At 42.3% G+C, this 25,222-nt stretch overlaps 1 protein-coding gene and 1 pseudogene across 1 annotated transcript; both read right to left on the reverse strand.

Annotated features, from left to right (window-relative positions):
• Positions 1–3,793, reverse strand: part of LOC115117523 (argininosuccinate synthase-like) — a 63,252-nt pseudogene extending 59,459 nt beyond the window's left edge.
• A 10,768-nt stretch (positions 3,794–14,561) lies between these two features.
• Positions 14,562–25,060, reverse strand: LOC115122735 (surfeit locus protein 4-like). Its single transcript, XM_029651986.2, has 6 exons — positions 24,915–25,060; positions 18,070–18,256; positions 17,623–17,699; positions 17,426–17,469; positions 15,201–15,387; positions 14,562–14,917 (listed from the first exon to the last, which is right to left on the reverse strand). The coding sequence occupies exons 1-6, from the start codon at positions 24,960–24,962 to the stop codon at positions 14,651–14,653; spliced, it is 810 nt and encodes a 269-aa protein (XP_029507846.1). The 5' UTR covers positions 24,963–25,060; the 3' UTR covers positions 14,562–14,650.
• Positions 25,061–25,222: the final 162 nt, after the last annotated feature.

A 25,222-nucleotide genomic window follows, 5' to 3' on the forward strand; every position in this document is an offset into this window, starting at 1 on the left:
GCTCACCCATCTACATATCTAATTACTAACACTCTCAACCTGCTCCACTACAGCCCCGTCGATGAGAGTGGGGGTGTGCTCAGTCCTCTTTTTCCTGTAGTCCACAAACATCTCCTTTGTCTTGATCACATTGTTGTCCTGGCACCACACGGCCAGGTTTCTGACCTCTTCCCTATAGGCTGTCTCGTCGTTGTTGGTGATCAGCCCTACCACTATTGTGTTATCGGCAAACTTAATGATGGTGTTGGAGTCATGTCTGGCCGTGCAGTCATGAGTGAACAGGGAGTATATGAGGTGACTGAGCACTCACCCCTGAGCGGTCCCTGTGTTGAGGATGAGTGTGGAGGATGTGTTGTTAACTACCCTTACCACCTGGGGGGGCAGCTCGTCAGGAATTCCATGATCCAGTTGCAGAGGGAGGTGTTTAGTCCCAGGGTCCTTAGCTTATTGGTGAGCTTTGAGGGCACTATGGTGTTGAACGCTGAGCTGTAGTCAATGAATAGCATTCTCACATAGGTGTTCCTTTTGTCCAGGTGGGAAAGGGCAGTGTGGAGTGCACTAGAGATTGCATCATCTGTGGATCTGTTAGGGCGGTATGCAAATTGGGGTGGTCTAAGGTTTCTGGGATAATGGTGTTGATTTGAGCCGTGACTAGCCTTTCAAAGCTCTTTATGGCTACAGACGTGAGTGCTACGGCTCAGTAGTCATTTAGGCAGGTTACCTTAGTGTTCTTTGGCACAGGGTCTGCTTAAAACATGTTGGTATTACACTCGGACAGGGAGAGGTTGAAATGTCAGTGAAGACACTTGCCAGTTTGTCAGCGTATGCTCGCAGTACACGTCCTGGTAATCCGTCTGGCCCTGCGGCCTTGTGAATGTTGACCTGTTTAAAGGTCTTACATCGGCTGCGGAGAGCGTGATCACAAATCTTCCGGAACAGATGGTTCTCTCATGCATGTTTCAGTGTAATTTGACTCGAAGCGAGCGTACAAGTAGCTTAGCTCTTCTGGTAGCTTCGTGTCACTGCGCAGCTCTCGGCTGTGCTTCCCTTTGTAGTCTGTAATAGTTTGCAAGTCCTGCCACATCCGACGAGCGTCAGAGCCGGTGTAGTACGATTCGATCTTAGTCCTGTATTGAAGCTTTGCCTGTTTGATGGATCACCGGAGGGCATAGCGGGATTTCTTATAAGCTTTCGGGTTAGAGTCCCACTCCTTGAAAGCGGCAGCTCTAGCCATTAGCTCAGTGCGGATGTTGCCTGTAATCCATGCCTTCTGGCTGGGGTATGTACGTACGGTCACTGTGGGGATGAAGTCATCGATGCACTTATTGATGAAGCCAATGTCTGATGTGGTGTACTCCTCAATGCAATCAGAAGAATCTAGGAACATATTCCAGTCTGTGCTAGCAAAACAGTCCTGTAGCTTAGCATCTGCTTCATCTGACCACTTTTTTATTGATCGAGTCACTGTTGCTTCCTGCTTTAATTGTTGCTTGTAAGCAGGAATCAGGAGGATAGAATTATGGTCAGATTTGACTAAATGGAGGGCGAGGGAGAGCTTTGTGTGCATCTCTGGGTAGATAGTGTGGTCTACAGCTTATCATTAGATACTCTACCTCAGGCGAGCAATAGCTTGAGACTTCCTTAGATATCGTGCACCAGCTGTTATTTACAAAAATACATAGTTTGCCGGCCCTTGTCTTACCAGACGCTGCTATTCTGTTGTGAATGTCCAGTTGGTAGTTTAATCTTCCGCGTAGTTCATCTATTTTATTTTCCAAAGATTGCACGTTTGCTTGCAGAATGGAAGGAAGTGGTTTTTTTCCCGATCGTCTACAAATTCTCAGAAGGCAGCCCGCCCTTTGGCACCTTTTTCTCCGCCTTCTCTTCACGCAAATCACAGGGATCTGGCCTGTTCCCGGGAGAGCAGTATATCATTCACGTCGGGATCTTCAGACTCGTTAAAGGATTTTAATAGACCCCGAAAGATCCCACCATGTTGAACGAACAAATTATCTTTCAGCATTTATGAAAGTCTATCGAAACAAGCTGTTACCATCACAGCTGTATTGATTTGTTTTAATACGTTATGACTTTACTCGCATAAAAACGGCGGATAGTTAAGTGGTTATACACTCACTGCCAGGCAACATGTGTATGAAGAGATCCTACCATGTGGAAGTGTAACCTCATCATACTCCATCAAAGCTTTCCTCCCACGGAAGCGATTGTAGAACTCAGGGATCCTCCATGGAGCAATAATCTGAGGGAGACAGACAGAGCAGGGAGGGTTATGCATGCACTTTGTATGGTGCACTATCTTAAGTAATATTGAATGACAGGACAGTCATGTACTATAGTTATATATGTATTAATGCAAATAGGCAGAACCCACTTTGACCTCAGGGTAGAGGGCATGGCAGGTGAGCTTGAATCGAATCTGATCATTGCCCTGAAAGAGACAGATAACCATTCAGCCACAAAACACTAGGAACACTACTAGCACTACTTCCAATGGTTGAAAAAGCATACAAAACTTGCAGTGAGAGACCAGTCACTGTTAGTTGAAATCTCAATTAAGTGGCATTTGTCTCCATCTACAGTTGGAGCAGGGACACTACATCTCCCCAAAGTTCAGTCTCCCAACAGCATTTTGTTACACTGGTGGCTGACTAAAGGGCTTTCCACGGGGGCAGAATTGTATCCAGGCGGAGTAGTCGGCAGTCCTTGTGCACGTGAAGGCGGTCTACCAGAGGCGGGAAAATAGGAATCTGCTCTATTTTTGCGATATCTGCTCCAGAGTTCCGCTTCATGTCTGGAAAGCGCTTAAAGGGATACTTCAGGATTTTGTCAATGAGGCCCTTTATCTACTTCCCCAGAGTCAGATGAACTCCTGGATACCATTTTTGTCTCCATGTCCAGTATGAAGGAAGTTAGATGTACACTGAACAAAAATATAAAATGCAACATGCAACAATTTCAAAGACTTTACTGAGTTACAGTTCACATAAGAAATTCAGTCAATTAAAATAAATGAAATTTGGCCCTAATCTATGAATTTCACATGACTGGGAATACAGATATGCTGATACCTTAAAAAAAAGTTGGGGCGTTGATCAGAAAACCAGTCAGTGTCTGGTGTGACCACCATTTGTGCCATGCAGCACGACATCTCCTTCACATAGAGTTGATCTGGCTGTTGATTGTGGCTTGTGGAATGTTGTCTGACTCCTCTTAAATGGCTGTGCGAAGTTGCTGGATATTGGGGGGGAATGGAACGCGGTGTCGTACACGGCGATCCAGAGCATCCCAAACATGCTCAAAGGGTGACATGTCTGGTGAGTATGGAGGCCATGGATGAACTGGGAAATTTTCAGAGAGAAATTAACATGACATTTTCTGGCAATCACGCTGATGGACATTCCTGCAGTCAACTTGCCAATTTTTACAATGACAAACATCCAAAATCAATATTCTAAAATGAACTTGGAGCAATGTAAACAATATGCTCATGGATTGACTTAGCCTTTCCGGCCTCTTTTCTGCTCTCTCCTTGTTGATTGACCCCTCACCTTTCCCGTGGCACCATGGGACACATACTGGGCGCCCTCCTGGCGTGCTATCTGGACCTGACGGCGGGCAATGCAGGGCCGTGCCACCGAGGTGCCCAGCAGGTAGCAGTCCTCATAGATGGCGGTGGCCTGGACCGACGGCCAGATGAATCATCCACAAACTCTGCTCTCAGGTCCTCAATGAACACATATACTTCGAGGGAGGTTACACTTGAACCGTTCATCTTAAAGTCTATAACTCTGTCATTAATAAGTAATAAACAGTCATGAAGGCTGATGTCAGTTGAGTTTATTGAAATTGATTCATGATATGTATGGCTTGATAACTAGTTGGCTACAGCACATAGGCTACAGTACAGGACCATGCTATAACATCATCAATATTTCAAATGCTCCCTTGACAATCCTAAAACAAACACTGTCAACTTAGTTAACCTGCAATGGCTTTGCTTTGGCACATTTTTGCTTGCAAATCTTCATGGCAAAAGTAAGGCAGAAGGAGTAGAAGAGTGCGGACCTCTGTCAGTGTAAGCTGATGAGAAGACTACGACCCAGATGGCATATCCTGACATATCTTTGCTTACAATCATAATGTGATTTGCCTGCTTAATTGTTTTTTCCCATACCCTTGTGACCCAGATGTCAGGACACATAATTCTAAGCCTCAGGAACTGACAATTCAACCTTGAATTGACTCCGCCTGCTCAACATCACTCTCTGTACCCAAAGTAGCAAATGTCTCACTGTTCTCATTGTTCAATTGACATTTGTATCAGTTTCATATCAACCAACGTCTGTAATGATGCATGTATACGTAACTCAGAATGACTACATCGTCTTGAGACTCTTATTATTAATTATCTCCTTTTAGACATGCTTTTTTAGCCACCATGCTGTTGGCCTTGGCTTTTTAGCCTCTGGTGGTACCAACCTTTGCATTTTCACAACTCCCTGTACCCTAAAATCTCTGTATTCAAAATGTTTACTTCGACCGATCCTAATCTCCTCTTTGACCTTATCAAAATCAACTTTGCGATTGCAAAAATTAGGTCTACACTTAGACACTAACACAAGTCAGAACGGAATGCTCCAGCTGTGTCTTCCATACCACTATCCTACTTTGTCTTACCAATGTCATGACAGCTCAGGCTATTTACCTTCTTTGCTCTAAGACGCTCCACTTACTTCATTGCAGCATCAACGTCCTCTTCTTGTCCAATATTAACCTGCAAGAGAGTTTTAGTTACAACTAGTTAACTGGTGCCTAAAATAGCATACCACAGCTGGTATGTGCTGTTCAGAGAAAAGCTTTTCAGTGAAAAGGGTACAAATTGGTCATGTTCCTCAAACTTCAATATCATGTTTACAAAAGCACTTAGTCAGGAAATCAGAGCCCTGGGTGCCATGACAACAGACATTGTCACAGCCTCAATCGAAAGCAAACCATGTCAACATCCCTATTAAAGTCAAGAAACACGAGCAGACCAAAAACTCCATCTGTGCAACAAAGCTTTGCACAAAAACGCAATTAAATGGTTCATAATTAATTTACTGTATCCCATCTCCACATAATTTCCTGTGTCTTCATCCCTGGTCTGTCTCCCCAGAGACCTAAGTCATTGCTTGCTGCTGAAGTCCCAACGCCCACCATTTTAACATTCAGATAACGTCCATTGAGCTGATGCAACTTGATGTGCTTCTACACAGTCTAGCAGTTCATGGAGTGCTGCTCCATGAATATCATGGAGGGATTTATGCTGAGATGAACCAAGTGTTTTTCTCTTTCCGGTAATTCATAAATGAAGACTTAACAAATCCAACCTAAGTATAATAGATAACAAGACATCTAAGGACAAGGGATTGGGTTACTGGGTCGAATCCCAGCTCATTTAGGAAAATGAAGTGCGGATTGAGCAGGCAACCGGAGGGTTCTTTGCTATTGTGGTACCCTGGCTCCCACGCTTTAACAGTGTGAAGATAACGTGTGTGACTGTGAGAGCAAAGTCTTGCATCTACTGTAGCTTATCAACTTTTTGAATACATTTCAATATTTGTAGCTACTTTAAGTAAATCCCTGCAGTCAACTGGTGCAATACGTCAGGAGATAAAGCAGATTGCGTTCTTCATTTCGCCTGTCACATTATTTTTCATTATGAAGTTTACCATAGATCCAGTCACGTGCTCGTTGTAAACAGCACAACTGGAGAAAGCGGGAGCTGGTGAGTCCATACCGTTCTATATCTAATCAGTGAGTCTCTCTGCTGTGTGTGCCAACATGAGGTGATGAAGATACACTTGTATGCAATTCACTAAATGTTTGCCATCAGATATCTTATAACTGTTTTAGATGTGCTATACTCTCCAGCTGGGTATTTGATTCATTTTTAGTTGGCTAAGTAAGTGGCTGAATTTATAAACAGATGGGGTGTTGGCTTTCTGCCGTGTTTGAAAAGTCAAATAGTTATGGATGAGTTCTGTACAGCTTCCATTTTCCCTCCAATGTGCATCCCACTAGTGTGTTTGTCCTCCTCTGTTCTTCTCCCTTCTGCACCGTGTACCCATGCTGCTCTTCCTTCAGACAAGCATGCATCGAGAGCACTGGTCGCTTCACCGCCTGGTATGGCAACTGCTCGGCATCTAAGGCGCTAGAGAGGGAAGTATGTAAGACCCAGTACATCACTGGGGCCAAGCTTCTTGCAATCCAGGACCAATATACTAGGTGGTGTCAGAGGAAAGCCCATAAAATCGTCAGAGACTCCAGTCACCCAAGTCATAGACTTGCTACCGCACGGCAAGCGGTACCGGAGCGGCAAGTCTAGGGCCAAAAGGCTCCTTAACAGCTTCTACCCCCAAGCTATAAGACTGCTGAACAATTCATCAAATGGCCACCAGACTATAACATTGACCCCCCCTCCACCCCCTCCATTTGCTTTGTACACTGCTGCTGCTCGCTGTTTATTATCTATGCAGAATCACTTCACCCCTACCTACATGTACAAATGACCTCTAACCTGTATATAGCCTCGTTATTTTAATGTTATTGTGTGACTTTTATTATTTTTCACTTTAGTTTATCTGGTAAATATTTTCTTAACTCTTCTTGAACTGCACTGTTGGTTAAGGGCTTGTAAGTAAGCATTTCACAGTAAGGTCTACACTGTTGGTTAAGGGCTTGTAAGTAAGCATTTCACAGTAAGGTCTACACTGTTGGTTAAGGGCTTGTAAAGTAAGCATTTCACAGTAAGGTCTACACTGTTGGTTAAGGGCTTGTAAAGTAAGCATTTCACAGTAAGGTCTACACTGTTGGTTAAGGGCTTGTAAAGTAAGCATTTCACAGTAAGGTCTACACTGTTGGTTAAGGGCTTGTAAAGTAAGCATTTCACAGTAAGGTCTACACTGTTGGTTAAGGGCTTGTAAGTAAGCATTTCACAGTAAGGTCTACACTGTTGGTTAAGGGCTTGTAAAGTAAGCATTTCACAGTAAGGTCTACACTGTTGGTTAAGGGCTTGTAAAGTAAGCATTTCACAGTAAGGTCTACACTGTTGGTTAAGGGCTTGTAAGTAAGCATTTCACAGTAATGTCTACACTTGTTGAATTCGACGCATGTGACAAAAAAGTTTGATTTGATTGAATCACAATTTTGTTAATTTGCACAATTTATCTTGTTCACTTGTAAATGTCCACACTCACCAAAAATGGCTATTAGCTATACCAATTGTATTTGCATTCAGGTAAAAGACGACAAATGGGCTTTTTTGTGAATTCTTAGCACCCCCTTACATGCCATGCCAGTAATACACGTAAATCCCGAGATGGCAGAAGAACAGCATGATGGTATGAAAATCTGGATCCCCCCAAGCCTTTTTTTTAACAAGCCATTGTGCTACATAACTATGCCTGTCTTTGTCTGCCTCTGTGGTCTTCGGACTGTTTGCTTGGCTGCTTGTTTTACTGAGTTTTTTTTTATCACAACATAACACAAGAGAAGACATACTTTGGGATTCAACAAGGAAAAACAGGTTACCATTGGTACAGTGCCGACCTTTCTGTTCTTCTTCCCTCCAAATGATTCATCTCAACACCAACAGGAGGCTCTACCCTTGCACCCCTTTCTGTTCTCCTTCCCTCCAAATGATTCATCCCAACACCAACAGGAGGCTCTACCCTTGCACCCCTTTCTTAAGCCAGCCACTGAATGAAGAGTTCAGAACTACATTGTGTGCAGTTCTGAACAGTTCTGAAGGGCAAAAAGTTAACCCAGCCAGTTTTGCACAAGCATTATGCAGACAGATAGCACTTTTGTGGGTGTAAACACACTGGGCTCCCGAGTGGCACAGCGGTCTAAGGCACTGTATCTCAGTGCAAGAGGTGTCACTGTAGTCCCTGGTTCAAATCCAGGCTGCATCACATCTGTCTGTGATTGAGAGTCCCATAGGGCGTTGCACAATTGGCCCAGTACTGTCTGGGGTAGGCTGTCATTGTAAATAAGACTAGTATGTGATGACATCATATCCTTCTTCCTTCAACCACACCAAGATACAAGAGGTGTCCACTGTAGGCCAGAATCACTGTGCCTTTAGACATGATGATGTGCTTTTAGACATATCTGGGGGCAAATGATAAAAAATAAAATACATCATTTGTTATGTAGAAAATACATTGGAGTCATACAATATCAATGCGTGCATACCGATTGAATTACTCCAAGCTTCATCATAACATGACTGTCTCCAAACTATCTTCTATCCCAGCGGAATAAACTCCCCGGTGAAGGAAGTTTGACCTTAGTCTGCTACTTCTATGAACATGCTTGCTGATTCATAAGACTGGATGCAGGATGGAAAGTGGGAGGAAGATGACATCCATCCATTTGCCTGTGATAATATCATTATAGAAGCTTGCATTACAATGACTATTGGTTACAAAGACCTGGAAATAATTCAATGTAGAGCAGGTGCCAAATGCTTGCACTCAATATGCACTCATATTAACCACACATGTTCTAATATGAATTATTTAGCTAACTAACATGCTTCCCTGAAATAACTGTTGCATTCAAATCAGTAGGTTACTAGCTACAGTAAGAAGCCCTGACTGCAGTGTGCAGTTCTGGGCCGGGCTCAATGTGGGCGGAGTCAACCGCGTTTAACCCGTCTCCTTCAAGGTCACCCAAGTTGAGGTTCACGTGGAAGGTATCAACGTCAACGAAAGTCAATCTTAATCGAACCTAACCTACATGGATAAAAATATAAACCATGGATGTAAGTGAGACTGTCATTATGCATAATGTACTTTGTAATATTCATGTTATACCAGTGCAGTGGTATATTTTTATACCGCACAGATGTTAGCATAGCGTTAATTAGCACCCATCTGCACGTGAGCTAGCTAATTAGCAATAGCACCCTTTTGCACGTGAGCTAGCTAATTGATTACAATGAGGGAAACTTATTTGGACATATTTGCCTACTTGAGCAGTAAGCCTAGGTTTACATGTAGTTATGTAATCGATTTGATCGTTGATTTTCTATGTTTCTTCAGAGTTCAGTGTGTCAAATCGGAGGGTCTGCTGTCCGGACCTCTGGCAGTCTCTATGGGGGTGCCACAGGGTTCAATTCTTGGACCGACTCTCTTCTCTGTATACATAAATGAGGTCGCTCTTGCTGCTGGTGAGTCTCTGATCCACCTCTACGCAGACGACACCATTCTGTATACTTCTGGCCCTTCTTTGGACACTGTGTTAACAACCCTCCAGGCAAGCTTCAATGCCATACAACTCTCCTTCCGTGGCCTCCAATTGCTCTTAAATACAAGTAAAACTAAATGCATGCTCTTCAACCGATCGCTACCTGCACCTACCCGCCTGTCCAACATCACTACTCTGGACGGCTCTGACTTAGAATACGTGGACAACTACAAATACTTAGGTGTCTGGTTAGACTGTAAACTCTCCTTCCAGACCCATATCAAACATCTCCAATCCAAAGTTAAATCTAGAATTGGCTTCCTATTTCGCAACAAAGCATCCTTCACTCATGCTGCCAAACATACCCTTGTAAAACTGACCATCCTACCAATCCTCGACTTTGGCGATGTCATTTACAAAATAGCCTCCAATACCCTACTCAACCAATTGGATGCAGTCTATCACAATGCAATCCGTTTTGTCACCAAAGCCCCATATACTACCCACCATTGCGACCTGTACGCTCTCGTTAGCTGGCCCTCGCTTCATACTCGTCGCCAAACCCACTGGCTCCATGTCATCTACAAGACCCTGCTAGGTAAAGTCCCCCCTTATCTTAGCTCGCTGGTCACCATAGCATCTCCCACCTGTAGCGCACGCTCCAGCAGGTATATCTCTCTAGTCACCCCCAAAACCAATTCTTTCTTTGGCCACCTCTCCTTCCAGTTCTCTGCTGCCAATGACTGGAACGAACTACAAAAATCTCTGAAACTGGAAACACTTATCTCCCTCACTAGCTTTAAGCACCAACTGTCAGAGCAGCTCACAGATTACTGCACCTGTACATAGCCCACCTATAATTTAGCCCAAACAACTACCTCTTTCCCTACTGTATTTAATTAATTAATTTATTTTGCTCCTTTGCACCCCATTATTTTATTTCTACTTTGCACATTCTTCCATTGCAAAACTACCATTCCAGTGTTTTACTTCCTATATTGTATTTACTTTGCCACCATGGCCTTTTTTGCCTTTACCTCCCTTATCTCACCTCATTTGCTCACATCGTATATAGACTTGTTTATACTGTATTATTGACTGTATGTTTGTTTTACTCCATGTGTAACTCTGTGTCGTTGTATGTGTCGAACTGCTTTGCTTTATCTTGGCCAGGTCGCAATTGTAAATGAGAACTGAAATAAAAAAAATTAAAAATAAATGTATGCCTTGTTGTATTTGGCTGGCTCTAAATGTGTATTGTTGTTCAATCAATCACGTTTATTTATAAAGCCCTCCTTACATCATCTGATGTCACAAAGTTCTGTACAGAAACCCAGCCTAAACCCCCAAACAGCAAGCAATGCAGGTGTAGAAGCACGGTGGCTAGGAAAAACTCCCCAGAAAGGCCAGAACCCAGGAAGAAACCTAGAGAGGAACCAGGCTATGAGGGGTGGCCAGTCCTCTTCTGGCTGTGCCGGGTGGAGATTATAACAGAACATGGCCAAGATGTTCAAACGTTCATAGATGACCAGCAGGGTCTAATAATAATTGATGCCAATGGCCATTCTACACAGCGTGCACATAGCATAAATGAAATGCCTTTTGCTTATTTTCTGCCTTTCTAATTATCATGCATTTTATGTGTAGAGACACGTTAGTGTGTTATTGGAGGGCGAGAGTCCCAAAATGTACAAATGCAGCGGCAATCAACTTCATCACTGCCCCTTCGGCACATATAAGGCTGAACAATATATGGTCAACAACCACATCAAAGGTCATGCTTCAGTGAGGCAATATTGAATATATTTGACGTTCACATTTTTTGATTTGCCCTATTTTTTTCAGTTACATCAGTGTAATTAATTTAATTTTATAACTTGTTACTTTTCTGTTATTCCTCTCTTTCAGAGTTCACAATCATGAAGTGTGGCTTCAGTTGTAGAAATGCGACACACTTTCATTGTTGCTATTGCACGGCAACAATAGTCAACAGAACACCGTTTCTGAAGCACCTGACATACCATCAGCATCCAGTGGCTCTTCAAGAGCACCCAGAGGCCCTGTGTTATGTTATTTAGTAAAGATGATGTAGATGTCACCCGAGTCTCTGATGTCTTTACTGGAGCTGGTATAACTTAATTTAAACTCAAAAAAAGAAACGTCCCTTTTTCAGGACCCTGTCTTTCAAAGATAATTCGTAAAAATCCACCTATGCACCTGTGGAACGGTCGTCAAGACACTAACAGCTTACAGATGGTAGGCAATTAAGGTCACAGTTATGAAAACTTAGGACACTAAAGAGGCCTTTCTACTGACTCTGAAAAACACCAAAAGAAAGATGCCCAGGTTCCCTGCTCATCTGCGTGAACGTGCTTTAGGCATGCTGCAAGGAGGCATGAGGACTGCAGATGTGACCAGGGCAATAAATTGCAATGTCCGTACTGTGAGACGCCTAAGACAGCGCTACAGGGAGACCGGACGGACAGCTGATCGTCCTCGCAGTGGCAGACCACGTGTAACAACACCTGCACAGTATCGGTACATCCGAACATCACACCTGCGGGACAAGTACAGGATGGCAACAACAACTGCCCGAGTTACACCAGAAACGCACAATCCCTTCATCAGTGCTCAGACTGTCCGCAATAGGTTGAGAGAGGCTGGACTGAGGGCTTGTAGGCATGTTATAAGGCAGGTTCTCACCAGACATCACCGGCAACAACGTCGCCTATGGGCACAAACCCACCATCGCTGGACCAGACAGGACTGGCAAAAAAGTGCTCTTCTCGTCTCACCAGGGGTGATGGTCGGATTTGCGTTTATCGTCAAAGGAATGAGTGTTACACCTAGGCCTGTACTCTGGAGCGGGATAGATTTAGAGGTGGAGGGTCCATCATCGTCTGGGGCCATGTGTCACAGCATCATTGGACTGAGCATGTTGTCATTGCAGGAAATCTCAACGCTGTATGTTACAGGGAAGACATCCTCCTCCCTCATGTGGTACCCTTCTGCAGGCTCATCCTGACATGACCCTCAACCATGACAATGCCACCAGCCATACTGCTCGTTCTGTGCGTGATTTCCTGCAAGACAGGTATGTCAGTGTTCTGCCATGGCCAGCGAAGAGCCCGGATCTCAATCCGACCTGTTAGATCGGAGGGTGATGGCTAGGGCCATTCCCCCCAGAAATGGCCAGGAACTTGCAGGTGCCTTGGTGGAAGAGTGTGGTAACAATCTCACATCAAGAACTGGCAAATCTGGTGCAGTCCATGAGGAGATGCACTGCAGTACTTAATGCAGCTGGTGGCCACACCAGATACTGACTGTTACTTAGGCCTCAGTTGTTGAATCTTGTTCATACAAATATTTACACGTTAAGTTTTCTGAAAATAAACACATTTGACACAGTTCTTTTTTTTCTGAGTTTAAAGCACTTTCATCTTGTCAGTATGTCTATATGGTAGTCTGTCTCCATTCTCATGAGGAAAGTAAATAGCTTTATAAATCATGATAGGTAGTAAATGTGTATATATATATAAGCTCAATTAAATAATATAATTAAAGTTAACATTTATCAACACAATTTTAACAGTACATGACATAAGTCTGTTGTTCACTGCAACAATATCAGTAGCTTGTCTCAAATATAGCATGAAGCAAAAAGTGTTACAACACGTGCTGGTACCACTTTATATAATGTTTCTTACGGTCTTCAAAAATGGAATACGTTTGTATTAAACGTGTGCCTTGCACAAACGTGTGTGTGACTGTCAAACCTCAGACGAAACACCGGTGGGTGGAGTCAAACGTTTGACTCTGCCCACATTGAGCCCCGCCCCGAACTGCACACTGCAGTCAGAAATACTTGCCTTCAGTCGCACGTCATTTAGCTAGATGCCATGGACATTTCAATAATCAGCAGTCACGTGATCCTTAGCGCTCTCTCTCTTCGATGTTTGACAGCGACCCAATGTAACGTTAAATTGTACATGACCAATACAAAGTTACATTTTACAGTTCTTTATTTACATTTCTAAAATATTGACTAGGAAAATGACGAGTTCCATCATTCGAGTCCTTTCTCAACTACGTTGAACCGAACGCGTATTAAATGTATTTGGCACTTGATTTGTCAATTCGTGTGCACCAACAGCCAATGAAAACGTGACTTTGCCTTTGGAGCGTCAACGAATGGGAGCAGCAGCAAGGGAAGAAGTCCCACCCTAGTTGTGAGTTTAGTCAGAGATTAGACTAACTCAGGATGTTCTTAAACTTTTTCAATTTGAGACCCAAATGAGAAATGTACTGTCCTCGGACGACCCAAATTAAGAAGAAAGTGTGTGATTATAAATGTTTACTCAACTTGCGACCCACCCCTCATGGGTCCCAAACCGTAGTTTAAAACCCCTGGACTAATTAATTTAAACTAAATATATCTAAATTATTAACACAAACAGACCCATTTTGAGTACAAGATGAGAGCAAACAGATATTTTTTTATTTCTTCGCCATGATCTCGTAAAAACAAAACAAATACTCAAAAATACAATATAAACTTCTGAAAATCAATATTTCTCTTTTCTTAAACCGTATAGAACATAAACATGAGCAAATACAATGTCGGGTGATCACGGACTGTCCAGTTCTACTTGCTTCTCTAGATTGTAGAATATGGTGTTTTACAAAAATGTTGAGCTCCCCCTATTGCCCTGTTAAAATACAGTTACTAGTTTTTACTAGGCATTTGCGCAAGACATACAGTACAAAGTGCCCAAAAAGATTTCAGGTGCTAGCAATTGGGTTTCAATATTAAATCAAGCACACTTCAATCCACCATTTTGAATAGTAGTATACAATGTACACACCCCCTGCAATTCATCCCGAGGGGAAGATGGCAACCTAGAGTGAGGGAGAATTGTATCGTATTCAGTGCCTGCGGTCTCAGGATTGATATGATGAGCAAGTCACAGATAGTCCAACATCCAAGCAGGAAAAGATTGGTGTTTTCATTGGCAATCAAACTGATGATACACCTTTACCACTTCCTGTTTTTTGGCTGTTCCCAAAAAACAGGTTATTTCTGAAAGGTTATGGTAACATCCATAAATACATTGGGATTTTCATACCTTCTGCAACAACTTTTTTTAAACTCCACTGTAACTCATTAGTTACCTTACACTTCGACAACTTATTCAAAATCAGCTGGGGTTCTCTCTTGCCACAAAATAAAGCAGACATAAATAGGTGTATAAAAAAATCCAGTATCAACCATATTGAACTCAAAACAGCAGCTGGAAAACAATGTGAAAAAAGAAAAGAAAGGACGAGACAAGAGTGGCGGAGGGGGAGGTTGCTGTGGATGTGGTTGGCCAGAAAAATGTGTATCCCCCTCTCCCTACCACTCCTTCTTCTTCTCATCCATGGACACCCCGCCGGGCCCCAGTGCTACGACCAACAGCAGCCCTCCGATGACGGACGTGGTCTGGAAGAAGTCGTACTTGAGGAAGTCATGCATGGGCTTGTAGGCGGGCACCGCCCAGAAGGCGTTGAAGTAGATGTTGATGGCCAGCAGCCATATTACCAGGGTCAGGGCTGCCAGCTTGGTCTTGAAGCCGATGGCTACCAGGATAATGAGGGCCGTACCCACCATGTTCTGGAGGATCTGGGTGAGTGGAAAGGGACACATGGGTTAGAAGTCTGAACCACCAATGCTCCTGTTCAACAGTTGCACCAGAACCTATCTAAATGAACACAGCACTTCATATGGTTTTTAGATATTTGACAGCCTAAGATAACTGTGCATAATCTTCAAAGAAACACTCCAAATGCAAACTCAGTTTGATCTCTGCATACTTATGAGAAAATGCATAATACTGATTTTTCCCCCTATACCTATAGTCCCTCCTGAGTGGCACCATAGATGCAAGGCGGTGTGGTCTACTCACCGAGAAGAAGCTGGGGTCAAAGTGCAGCAGGGTCATGAACATGAGCACCAGCAGGACTCTCCCTCCCAGCTGCATGTACTGCTTTGGCGAGCTCTCTCCCATGGAGGGGACACCAGCGAACATGCTCTTCCCTTCTGAACGCGACTCCGCTAGTAACAGCAGGAGTCCACCGCCCAGGGCAAGGTTCCTGAGAGAGGAGTTAGAGGGAAGGAGGGGACAGGGTGTAAGAGGATCCATAGTTCAAAATAAAGTATTATAGAATTAGTGGGACAGACAGGAAAATGTACCCAAGACACATAAACACTCAATGGTCAGTTTATTAGGTACACCAACCCGTTCATGAAAATGCATCGCTCCTACAGGGAGCCGCGTGGCCATGGCTTGCTATATAATGCAGGCAGACAGGCATCCAGTTACTGTTCGATGGAACGTTAGAATGAGCAAAACAAGTGACCTAAGCAACTTTGAGCATGGTATGATTGTCGGTGCCAGACACGCCAGATCCAGTATCTCAGAAACGACCCCCACCCCCCCCTGGGCTTTTCACACATGACAATGTCTGGGGTTTCCCCAGAATGGTGCGACAAACAAAAACATCCAGTCAGCAGCAGTCCTGTGGGTGAAAACAGCTTGTTGATGAGAGAGATCGAAGGAGAATTGTAAAAATCGTGCAAGCTAACAGGCTATTAACGGCTCAGTACAACAGTGGTGTGCAGAACGGCATCTCGGAAAGCACAACTCGTCGATCCCTGTCACAGCTGGGCTATTGCAGCAGATGACCACACCGGGTTCCACTCCTATCAGCTAAAAAAAAGTGCGCACATGATCACCAACACTGGAGAATTGAGGAGTGGAACAACATTGCGTGGTCAGACGAATCCCGGTCCCTGTTGCATCACTCTGATGGCAGAGTCAGGAGTTGGCAGAAGCAGCACAAAAGTCCATGGACCCGTCTTGCCTAGTTTCAAAGGTACAGGTTGGTGGTGATGGCATACCGCCATCCAATCTGCAGCAACTGCGTGATGCCATCGCTTCAGCATGGACCAACATCCCTGTGGAACGTTTCCGACTTGTATAATCCATGCCCCTGAAAAATTCTGGCTGTTCTGGAGGCAAATGGGGCCTCGACCCGGTACTAAACCCTAACCCTGTACCTAATAAAACTGACCGGTGAGTGTAATCGGTAAAGTAATGGAAAAGAAACTTAAGTCAAATGTATGTTTTCAATTTAATATGTAAATACAGTGGGGCAAAAAAGTATTTAGTCAGCCACCAATTGTGCAAGTTCTCCCACTTAAAAAGATGAGGCCTGTAATTTTCATAGGTACACTTCAACTATGACAGACAAAATCACATTGTAGGATTTTTTATGAATTTATTAGCAAATTATGGTGGAAAATAAGTATTTGGTCACCTACAAACAAGCAAGATTTCTGGCTCTCACAGACCTGTAACTTATCCTTTAAGGGGCTCCTCTGTCCTCCACTCGTTACCTGTATTAATGGCACCTGTTTGAACTTATCAGTATAAAAGACACCTGTCCACAACCTCAAACAGTCACACTCCAAACATCCCAGAACCACACGGGGGGACCTAGTGAATGACCTGCAGAGAGCTGGGACCAAAGTAACAAAGCCTACCATCAGCAAGGGCATTAAAGATGAAACGTGGCTGGGTCTTTCAGCATGACAATGATCCCAAACACACTGCCCGGTCAACGAAGGAGTGGCTTTGTAAGAAGCATTTCAAGGTCCTGGAGTGTCCTAGCCAGTCTCCAAATCTCAACCCCATAGAAAATCTTTGGATGGAGTTGAAAGTCCGTGTTGCCCAGCAACAGCCCCAAAACATCACTGCTCTAGAGGAGATCTGCATGGAGGAATGGGCCAAAATTCCAGCAACAGTGTGTGAAAGCCTTGTGAAGACTTACAGAAAACGTTTGACCTCTGTCATTGCCAACAAAGTGTATATAACAAAGTATTGAGATAAACTTTTGTTATTGACCAAATACTTATTTTCCACCATCATTTGCAAATAAATTCATTAAAATCCTACAAATGTGATTTTCTGGATTTTTTCCCCTCATTTTGTCTGTCATAGTTGAAGTGTACCTATGATGAAAATTACAGGCCTCATCTTTTTAAGTGGGAGAACTTGCACAATTGGTGGCTGACTAAATACCTTTTTGCCCCACTGTATCTTATTCATAAACTTAATGGGAGACCTACCTCATCAGAAATTTTATATCCCATAAAATACTGTATGCAACCGTCTAGAGAAAATAAAAATAAATTCAGCATGAAATATTACATAGCCAGAAATTCATGAACATAACCAGTGTCAAGCTGTCAACCATTTGAGTTCCGTCAGCCCAAAAATCACAGAGGGGTGCATTGCAATACCAATATGTTAGATATTTCCTCACCTGTAAAGCTATGATTCCAAATAATCCAAAGCAGGCATACTGTACAAAATGTCTACTGAGGATAAGGACACAGCCACCTGTTGGAGAGAAAAAGAATGACAGACAGTTAGGATCGAACCAGCACAACAGTTTGTTCCCCCATCTTCCCCAAAAAGGGTGACATTCACACTTATTTCAACCCCCGTATCTTTCCCCAGCCTTCAAAGACAGTATGGGTCATCATTCACGGCCCACACCACACTATTGACTCAAATTAGTCAATAGTAAATGAATGATCGTGGGGTTTTGGCACGAACCCAGATTAACCTTAGTCCTGGGCTAAAAGGCACTTGAGAGACTTACTGAGCAAGCTTTTTCAATCCATGCATGGATGGATCCTATCTGGACCCATGCAGATTGTAAAGATAAAATCATTGATGACAAGCTGATGATCCCAGCCTTGCTCACCAAGCTGTCCTGTGAGGTTGAGCAGTACGAAGCAGGTAGCCAGGAAGTAGCCGCAGCCCCACGTGGCCTCAATGTAGTCCTTCTGCTCATTCCACTGGAACCACATGCGTATGCCGTCCTCCAGAAAGGTGCTGATTAGACACAGCCGGGCCAGGTGAGGCAGGTACTGCTTAGTCACTCGCAAGAACTGCGAGAGAGAGAGAGAGAGAGAGAGAAAGGGACATTATAGCATGCATTTGGGATAGACGACAAGGACATTTCAGCAGGCACAAGCATTGACAGTAAAACAGGGTGAATGAGGACATTAATCTTCCTTTTAAAAACTCTACACCCCCAAGGTCTGAAATTGGGATTGGACCTTGTGTATTTTTTGTAATGTTGTGTCGATGCTAGAGGTCGACCGATGAATCGGAATGGCCGATTAATTAGGGCCGATTTGAAGTTTTCATAACAATTGGAAATCTGTATTTTTGGGTGCCATTTAAAAAAAAAATATATACCTTTATTTAACTAGGCAAGTCAGTTAAGAACACATTCTTATTTTCAATGGCAGCCTGGGAACGGTGGGTTAACTGCCTTGTTCAGGGGCAGAACAACAGATTTTCACCTTGTCAGCTCGGGGGGTCCAATCTTGCAACATTACAGTTAACTAGTTCAACGCAATAACAACCTGCCTCTCTCTCGTTGCACTCCACAAGGAGCCTGCCTGTTACACAAATGCAGTAAGCCAAGGTAAGTTGATAGCTAGCATTAAACTTATCTTATAAAAACAATCACTAGTTAACTACATACACATGGTTGATGATATTACTAGATATTTAAGACAAGTCATTTAGCAGACGCTCTTATCCAGAGCGACTTACAAATTGGTGCATTCACCTTATGACATCCAGTGGAACAGTAGTGCATCTAAATCTTTTAAGGGGGGGTGTGAGAGGGATTACTATTATCTAGCGTGTCCTGCGTTGCATATAATCTGACTGAGCATACAAGCAAGCATACAAGTATCTGACTGAGCAGTGGGAGGCAGAAGCAGGCGCGTAAACATTCATTCAAACAGCACTATAGTGCGTTTTGACAGCAGCTCTTCATTGTGCGTCAAGCATTGCGCTGTTTATGACTTCAAGCCTATCAACTCCCGAGATGAGGCAGGTGTAACCGAAGTGAAATGGCTAGCTAGTTAGCGCGCTAATAGCGTTTCAAACCTCACTCGCTCTGAGCCTTCTAGTAGTTGTTCCCCTTGCTCTGCATGGGTAACGCTGCTTCGATGGTGGCTGTTGTCGTTGCGTTGCTGGTTCGAGCCCAGGGAGTAGTGAGGAGAGGGACGGAAGCTATACTGTTACACTGGCAATACTAAAGTGCCTATAAGAATATCCAATAGTCAAAGGTTAATGAAATACAAATGGTATAGAGGGAAATGGTCCTATAATTACTATAATAACTACAACCTAAAACTTCTTACCTGGGAATATTGAAGACTCATGTTAAAAGGAACCACCAGCTTTCATATGTTCTCGTTCTGAGCAAGGAACTGAAACGTTAACTTTCTTACACATATTGCACTTTTACTTTCTTCTCCAACACTTTGTTTTTGCATTATTTAAACCAAATTGAACATGTTTCATTATCTACTTGAGGCTAAATTGATTTTATTGATATATTATATTAAGTTAAAAGAAGTGTTCATTCAGTATTGTTGTAATTATTATTACAAAGAGAAAAAAAATGGCAGATTAAATCGGTATTGGCATTTTTGGTCCTCCAATAATCGGTAGCGACGTTGTAAAATCAAAATTGGTCGACCTCTAGTAGACGCACCAGCAGTGCCCCTGCCCCGCCCTCTCAGATTTGTACTGACTATTGTATCCATCTATACTGACCAAAAATATAAAACGCAACATGCAATAATTTCAAAGATTTTACTGAGTTACAGTTCATAAGGAAATCAGTCAATTGAAATAAATTCATTAGGCTCCAATATATGAATTTCCCATGACTGGGAATACAGATATGTATCTGTTGGACACAGTAAGCCTCACAATGGGCCTCAGGATTGTGTCACGGTATTTCTGTGCATTTAAATTGCCATCGAGCCATCAAACTTTTATGGCACTACTCAATGACATTGACCCCAAACTCAAAGTAACTATTGAATGTGACACTCAACTGTTCATTACCTCAATATGTGGATTGAGAAATCAAATGGAACCCTGTTTACAACTCTGTATAGAAAAGAAACGGACAGAAATACTCTATTACAGGGGGACAGGTTCCATCCTGAGCATTTAAAGAGGACGTCCTAGAAGCCAGTTTTTTCAGACTGCGCCGTATATGCCACTCCACAGAGGATTATCTAGAAAAAGCAGCGAAGATGCGCACTAGGTTTCTAAGAGGCTATTCGCCACAATGTGTGGATGAAGCTCTTAATTTGGCTTTGGGAAAAACAAGATGAACTGTTACAAAAAAGACCCGCTAAAGCTAAAGAACACTAATGTTCACAACCACATATACTAAAGCTAAAGAACACTAATGTTCACAACCACATATACTAAAGCTAAAGAACACTAATGTTCACAACCACATATACTAAAGCTAAAGAACACTAATGTTCACAACCACATATACTAAAGCTAAAGAACACTAATGTTCACAACCACATATACTAAAGCTAAAGAACACTAATGTTCACAACCACATATACTAAAGCTAAAGAACACTAATGTTCACAACCACATATACTAAAGCTAAAGAACACTAATGTTCACAACCACATATACTAAAGCTAAAGAACACTAATGTTCACAACCACATATACTAAAGCTAAAGAACACTAATGTTCACAACCACATATACTAAAGCTAAAGAACACTAATGTTCACAACCACATATACTAAAGCTAAAGAACACTAATGTTCACAACCACATATACTAAAGCTAAAGAAACTACGTAATGTTCACAACCACATATAATAAAGCTAAAGAAACTACGTAATGTTCACAACCACATATAATAAAGCTAAAGAACACGAATGTTCACAACCACATATACTAAAGCTAAAGAACACGAATGTTCACAACCACATATACTAAAGCTAAAGAACACTACGTAATGTTCACAACTACATATACTAAAGCTAAAGAACACTACGTAATGTTCACAACTACATATACTAAAGCTAAAGAACACTACGTAATGTTCACAACTACATATACTAAAGCTAAAGAACACTACGTAATGTTCACAACCACATATACTAAAGCTAAAGAACACTAATGTTCACAACCACATATACTAAAGCTAAAGAACACTAATGTTCACAACCACATATACTAAAGCTAAAGAACACTAATGTTCACAACCACATATACTAAAGCTAAAGAACACTAATGTTCACAACCACATATACTAAAGCTAAAGAACACTAATGTTCACAACCACATATACTAAAGCTAAAGAACACTAATGTTCACAACCACATATACTAAAGCTAAAGAACACTAATGTTCACAACCACATATACTAAAGCTAAAGAACACTAATGTTCACAACCACATATACTAAAGCTAAAGAACACTAATGTTCACAACCACATATACTAAAGCTAAAGAACACTAATGTTCACAACCACATATACTAAAGCTAAAGAACACTAATGTTCACAACCACATATACTAAAGCTAAAGAACACTAATGTTCACAACCACATATACTAAAGCTAAAGAAACTACGTAATGTTCACAACCACATATACTAAAGCTAAAGAAACTACGTAATGTTCACAACCACATATAATAAAGCTAAAGAAACTACGTAATGTTCACAACCACATATAATAAAGCTAAAGAACACGAATGTTCACAACCACATATACTAAAGCTAAAGAACACGAATGTTCACAACCACATATACTAAAGCTAAAGAACACTACGTAATGTTCACAACTACATATACTAAAGCTAAAGAACACTACGTAATGTTCACAACTACATATACTAAAGCTAAAGAACACGAATGTTCACAACCACATATACTAAAGCTAAAGAACACTACGTAATGTTCACAACTACATACTTTGAACTTGCAAAAAGTGGGAGATGTGGTCAAGAAAAACGCATATTTTATCATGAGACCCAGTTTTGCCAGCTGAATTTAAAAATCCACCACTTATTGTGTGTAGGAGAGGTTGCAATTTACGCAATAAATTGGTTCATGCAAACTGCCAGCCACAAAAGAAAATCAGCCAGGCTCTTTCACGCCCTTTTCCAAATGGTAGCTATAAATGCAGAGGATGCGCACAGTGCAACAATATGATGAGGAGCGCTCTAGCAACTCCTTGAGCATGGATTAAGTATATTATTTTTTGTCTCGACTTCATTAGGTTATTATTACTGGGTTATTCCTTTTCATGGTTGGAGTGAGGACATTTTTGAACTCTATAGAAATGTTTTCTACGCACCAGCCACCATTAATTGTAGCCTGAGTGCAAATCCTCCTACTGGCTTTACCGGAATGGGGAAAAGGAAATAAATATACTGAAAATCATATGAGATAACATGCAAGGGCATTCCAAAAGCAATATGGGACAATAGACAGAGCATAGGACAGCTGGTTGCATTTCAGCAGGGACTGAGGTGGGGTAAGAAGGGTTAGGGTTATTTATTAGGAAGATGGACTAAAACAGGCTCTCATAGAAAAAAAGCACACTGGTTTGTGTCAGCATCAATGTAGTAAAGTACTACGTTACAAACTTTTAAATTCTGCAAATCCAAATATATCCTGTGTCAGGTTATTGACCCTTGCAACCACTATGTGTGAAATAAACCCCTGCTCACTTAGATCGCCAAAAAAAAAAAAACTGTCCTACATTTACTAAAGCTCCATTATGTTGGATTCCCTCCATACATTGAAACTGATCATCTTCTACCTACTAAAGGAAGTACAGCAGAAGAACATGAATCATCCCACACCCCTCCCACCATACAGTCCACATCAGCACTGCCTGGTCTTGTCAGCCTATCACAGTTCAACAACTCCCACGTCAGTGGGCGAGTTCGTTTTGCGATGCCCGGTGCCCCGGATGGGTGGAGATTTCACTTAAGGACCAATGGAATGGTCTAAAATGTACAGAATCTGCCCACCCGGGGCACCGAGCCATGAAAAACAAACTTGACCATTCATAGCGGCACATGAGGGCCTAGCAGCCAATCAGAGGATGTAGAAGGTGTTGTGACAGCCTAGATATGGAGCATAGTGGAGTAGCCTACATTAGATTAAAACTGTTTTCTTAGAGCTTATTAGTGAAGAATGTGCCTTTGAAAGTGTAGGGCAGGCCTACCTTAAGCCACGTTTCATGGCACAGCAATTTGAGGTGTACATGTTCAGACTTTGACATTTTAAGCATTGCTGTAAAATAACCCAAGGAGTGGACTTGGGCATGTCATATACCTGGTGGTAAACCAAATATTTGGTATTAGCTGGTGCTAATTCAAAAAGTTCACATAAAAGTAGCAAGACTAGGTTACACCCACAGAGATCCTATTGTATTCTCTACCTATGGTTACACACTCACTGAATGTATATCCTTAGGGTATGTCAATTGTGTAGTATGTCAACTGTGTAAAGAAAAACAAACAGGCCTAGTAAACAGAAAAAGCTCACGTGGTTAGAGCTAGTCTGTAGGCTAGAGCAATTTGAAATGAAATATTGTAACTTCCTATCGAAGGAAATAAGGCATTGTAAGGCTTGCATTATATGACTTCCTGTGTAATCTTCATACTGGGTAACACATACATGTAACCTGAACTATGGGGTTCTTGACACTGTCCCCTTATATACCAGAGCATTTCAAGGGGATTGCAATTTCATCCACAGGACAACAAGCTAGACCTACTGTAGGGGCATACAAGACCATAACATGTTCACATTTTCTTTCTTATACATTACACACCATCGTAAGAACTGAGTGTGGTGGCATGGCTGTGGGGCAGTCAATGTGCACAGTTCTTTGCATTTCAGCTAAAAGAGTTAGTTCAATAGAACCAACCACATGTAATAGGCCCTGGCTACAAGAGGTAAGCTGCAAAGCCCTCCATGTTGTTGGCAATATAAGCCCAACACACGATTGAGCAACCACAGTACCATTTCACAATGGTAAAGTGATTAATAATACATAGGAATTGTGATTAAAACTAAATAGGAACTTTTAGAAAATGACTTGCCATAAAACTTATGGCGTCGAGGTTTACAAACACATTTTTGCAGTGAGGGATTCATTAATGAGACAGTGCCACTGATTTACCAATTAGTTTGGAAGGCCACCAGAACAAGCCATACAAAATGTATCAACTAGGTAACTTACAGTACAGTCAACTGGCGTTAGTTAAGTTAGCAAGCTAACGTCAACTACCGTTTGTTAATATGTGGCCAGAGTTATATTTGCTAACCAGACATTAACGTTAGATAGCTAACAGTACAACCAGAACCATGCATGTGTGGATCTGGCTACAACAAGCAGGAAAAGCACAAGAGGACAATCATTTGTTCACTTTTGTACTGCTGCAGTCATTGGCTATTAGCTACATGATGATAGCTAACGTGTGATAACGTTAACGTAGTTGGAAAACCATGTAGCTAGGTAAACGAATTACAGTAACAGGAAATAATGCGTGTAGCTAGCTAGTTGAGCAAGTAATATTAGCCATCAAGCTATAACGAGTCACTCACTCAAGCAGCTGTGGATAGCCAGCTAGCTAGGTACTGTAACTTAAGAACCCAGATTTCCTTTGAGTCGGACTGTAAGGTACCGCTAGCTAACAACTAACTATCTGTGAAACAAGGAAGTTACCTGGTCCGCCACATCTTCAGCTTGACTCATGAGCTCCTCCTGCCCCATGTCTAACGATAGATACTGAGGCTTAGTGCTATACGTTATCAACGTGAAGGTAATATTAGCTAACTCCTCTGCCTCCGATATTCACTTGAGCAATTATTCGCTGTCACAAATGCGCCTCTGCCCCACAATGCTTCACGTTGCAAGGATAGCACCTCGTTTGGCAGCGTTCATGTCATAGTCGGAACTAGAAAACTCTGAAATGTCCCGAATACCTGCGTGGTTGTAGCTGTACAAGTGCCGCGTTCAACTAGTTGCCAAGT

Source organism: Oncorhynchus nerka, linkage group LG4, assembly GCF_034236695.1.
Source record: "Oncorhynchus nerka isolate Pitt River linkage group LG4, Oner_Uvic_2.0, whole genome shotgun sequence".
NCBI classification, from domain to species: Eukaryota; Metazoa; Chordata; class Actinopteri; order Salmoniformes; family Salmonidae; genus Oncorhynchus; species Oncorhynchus nerka.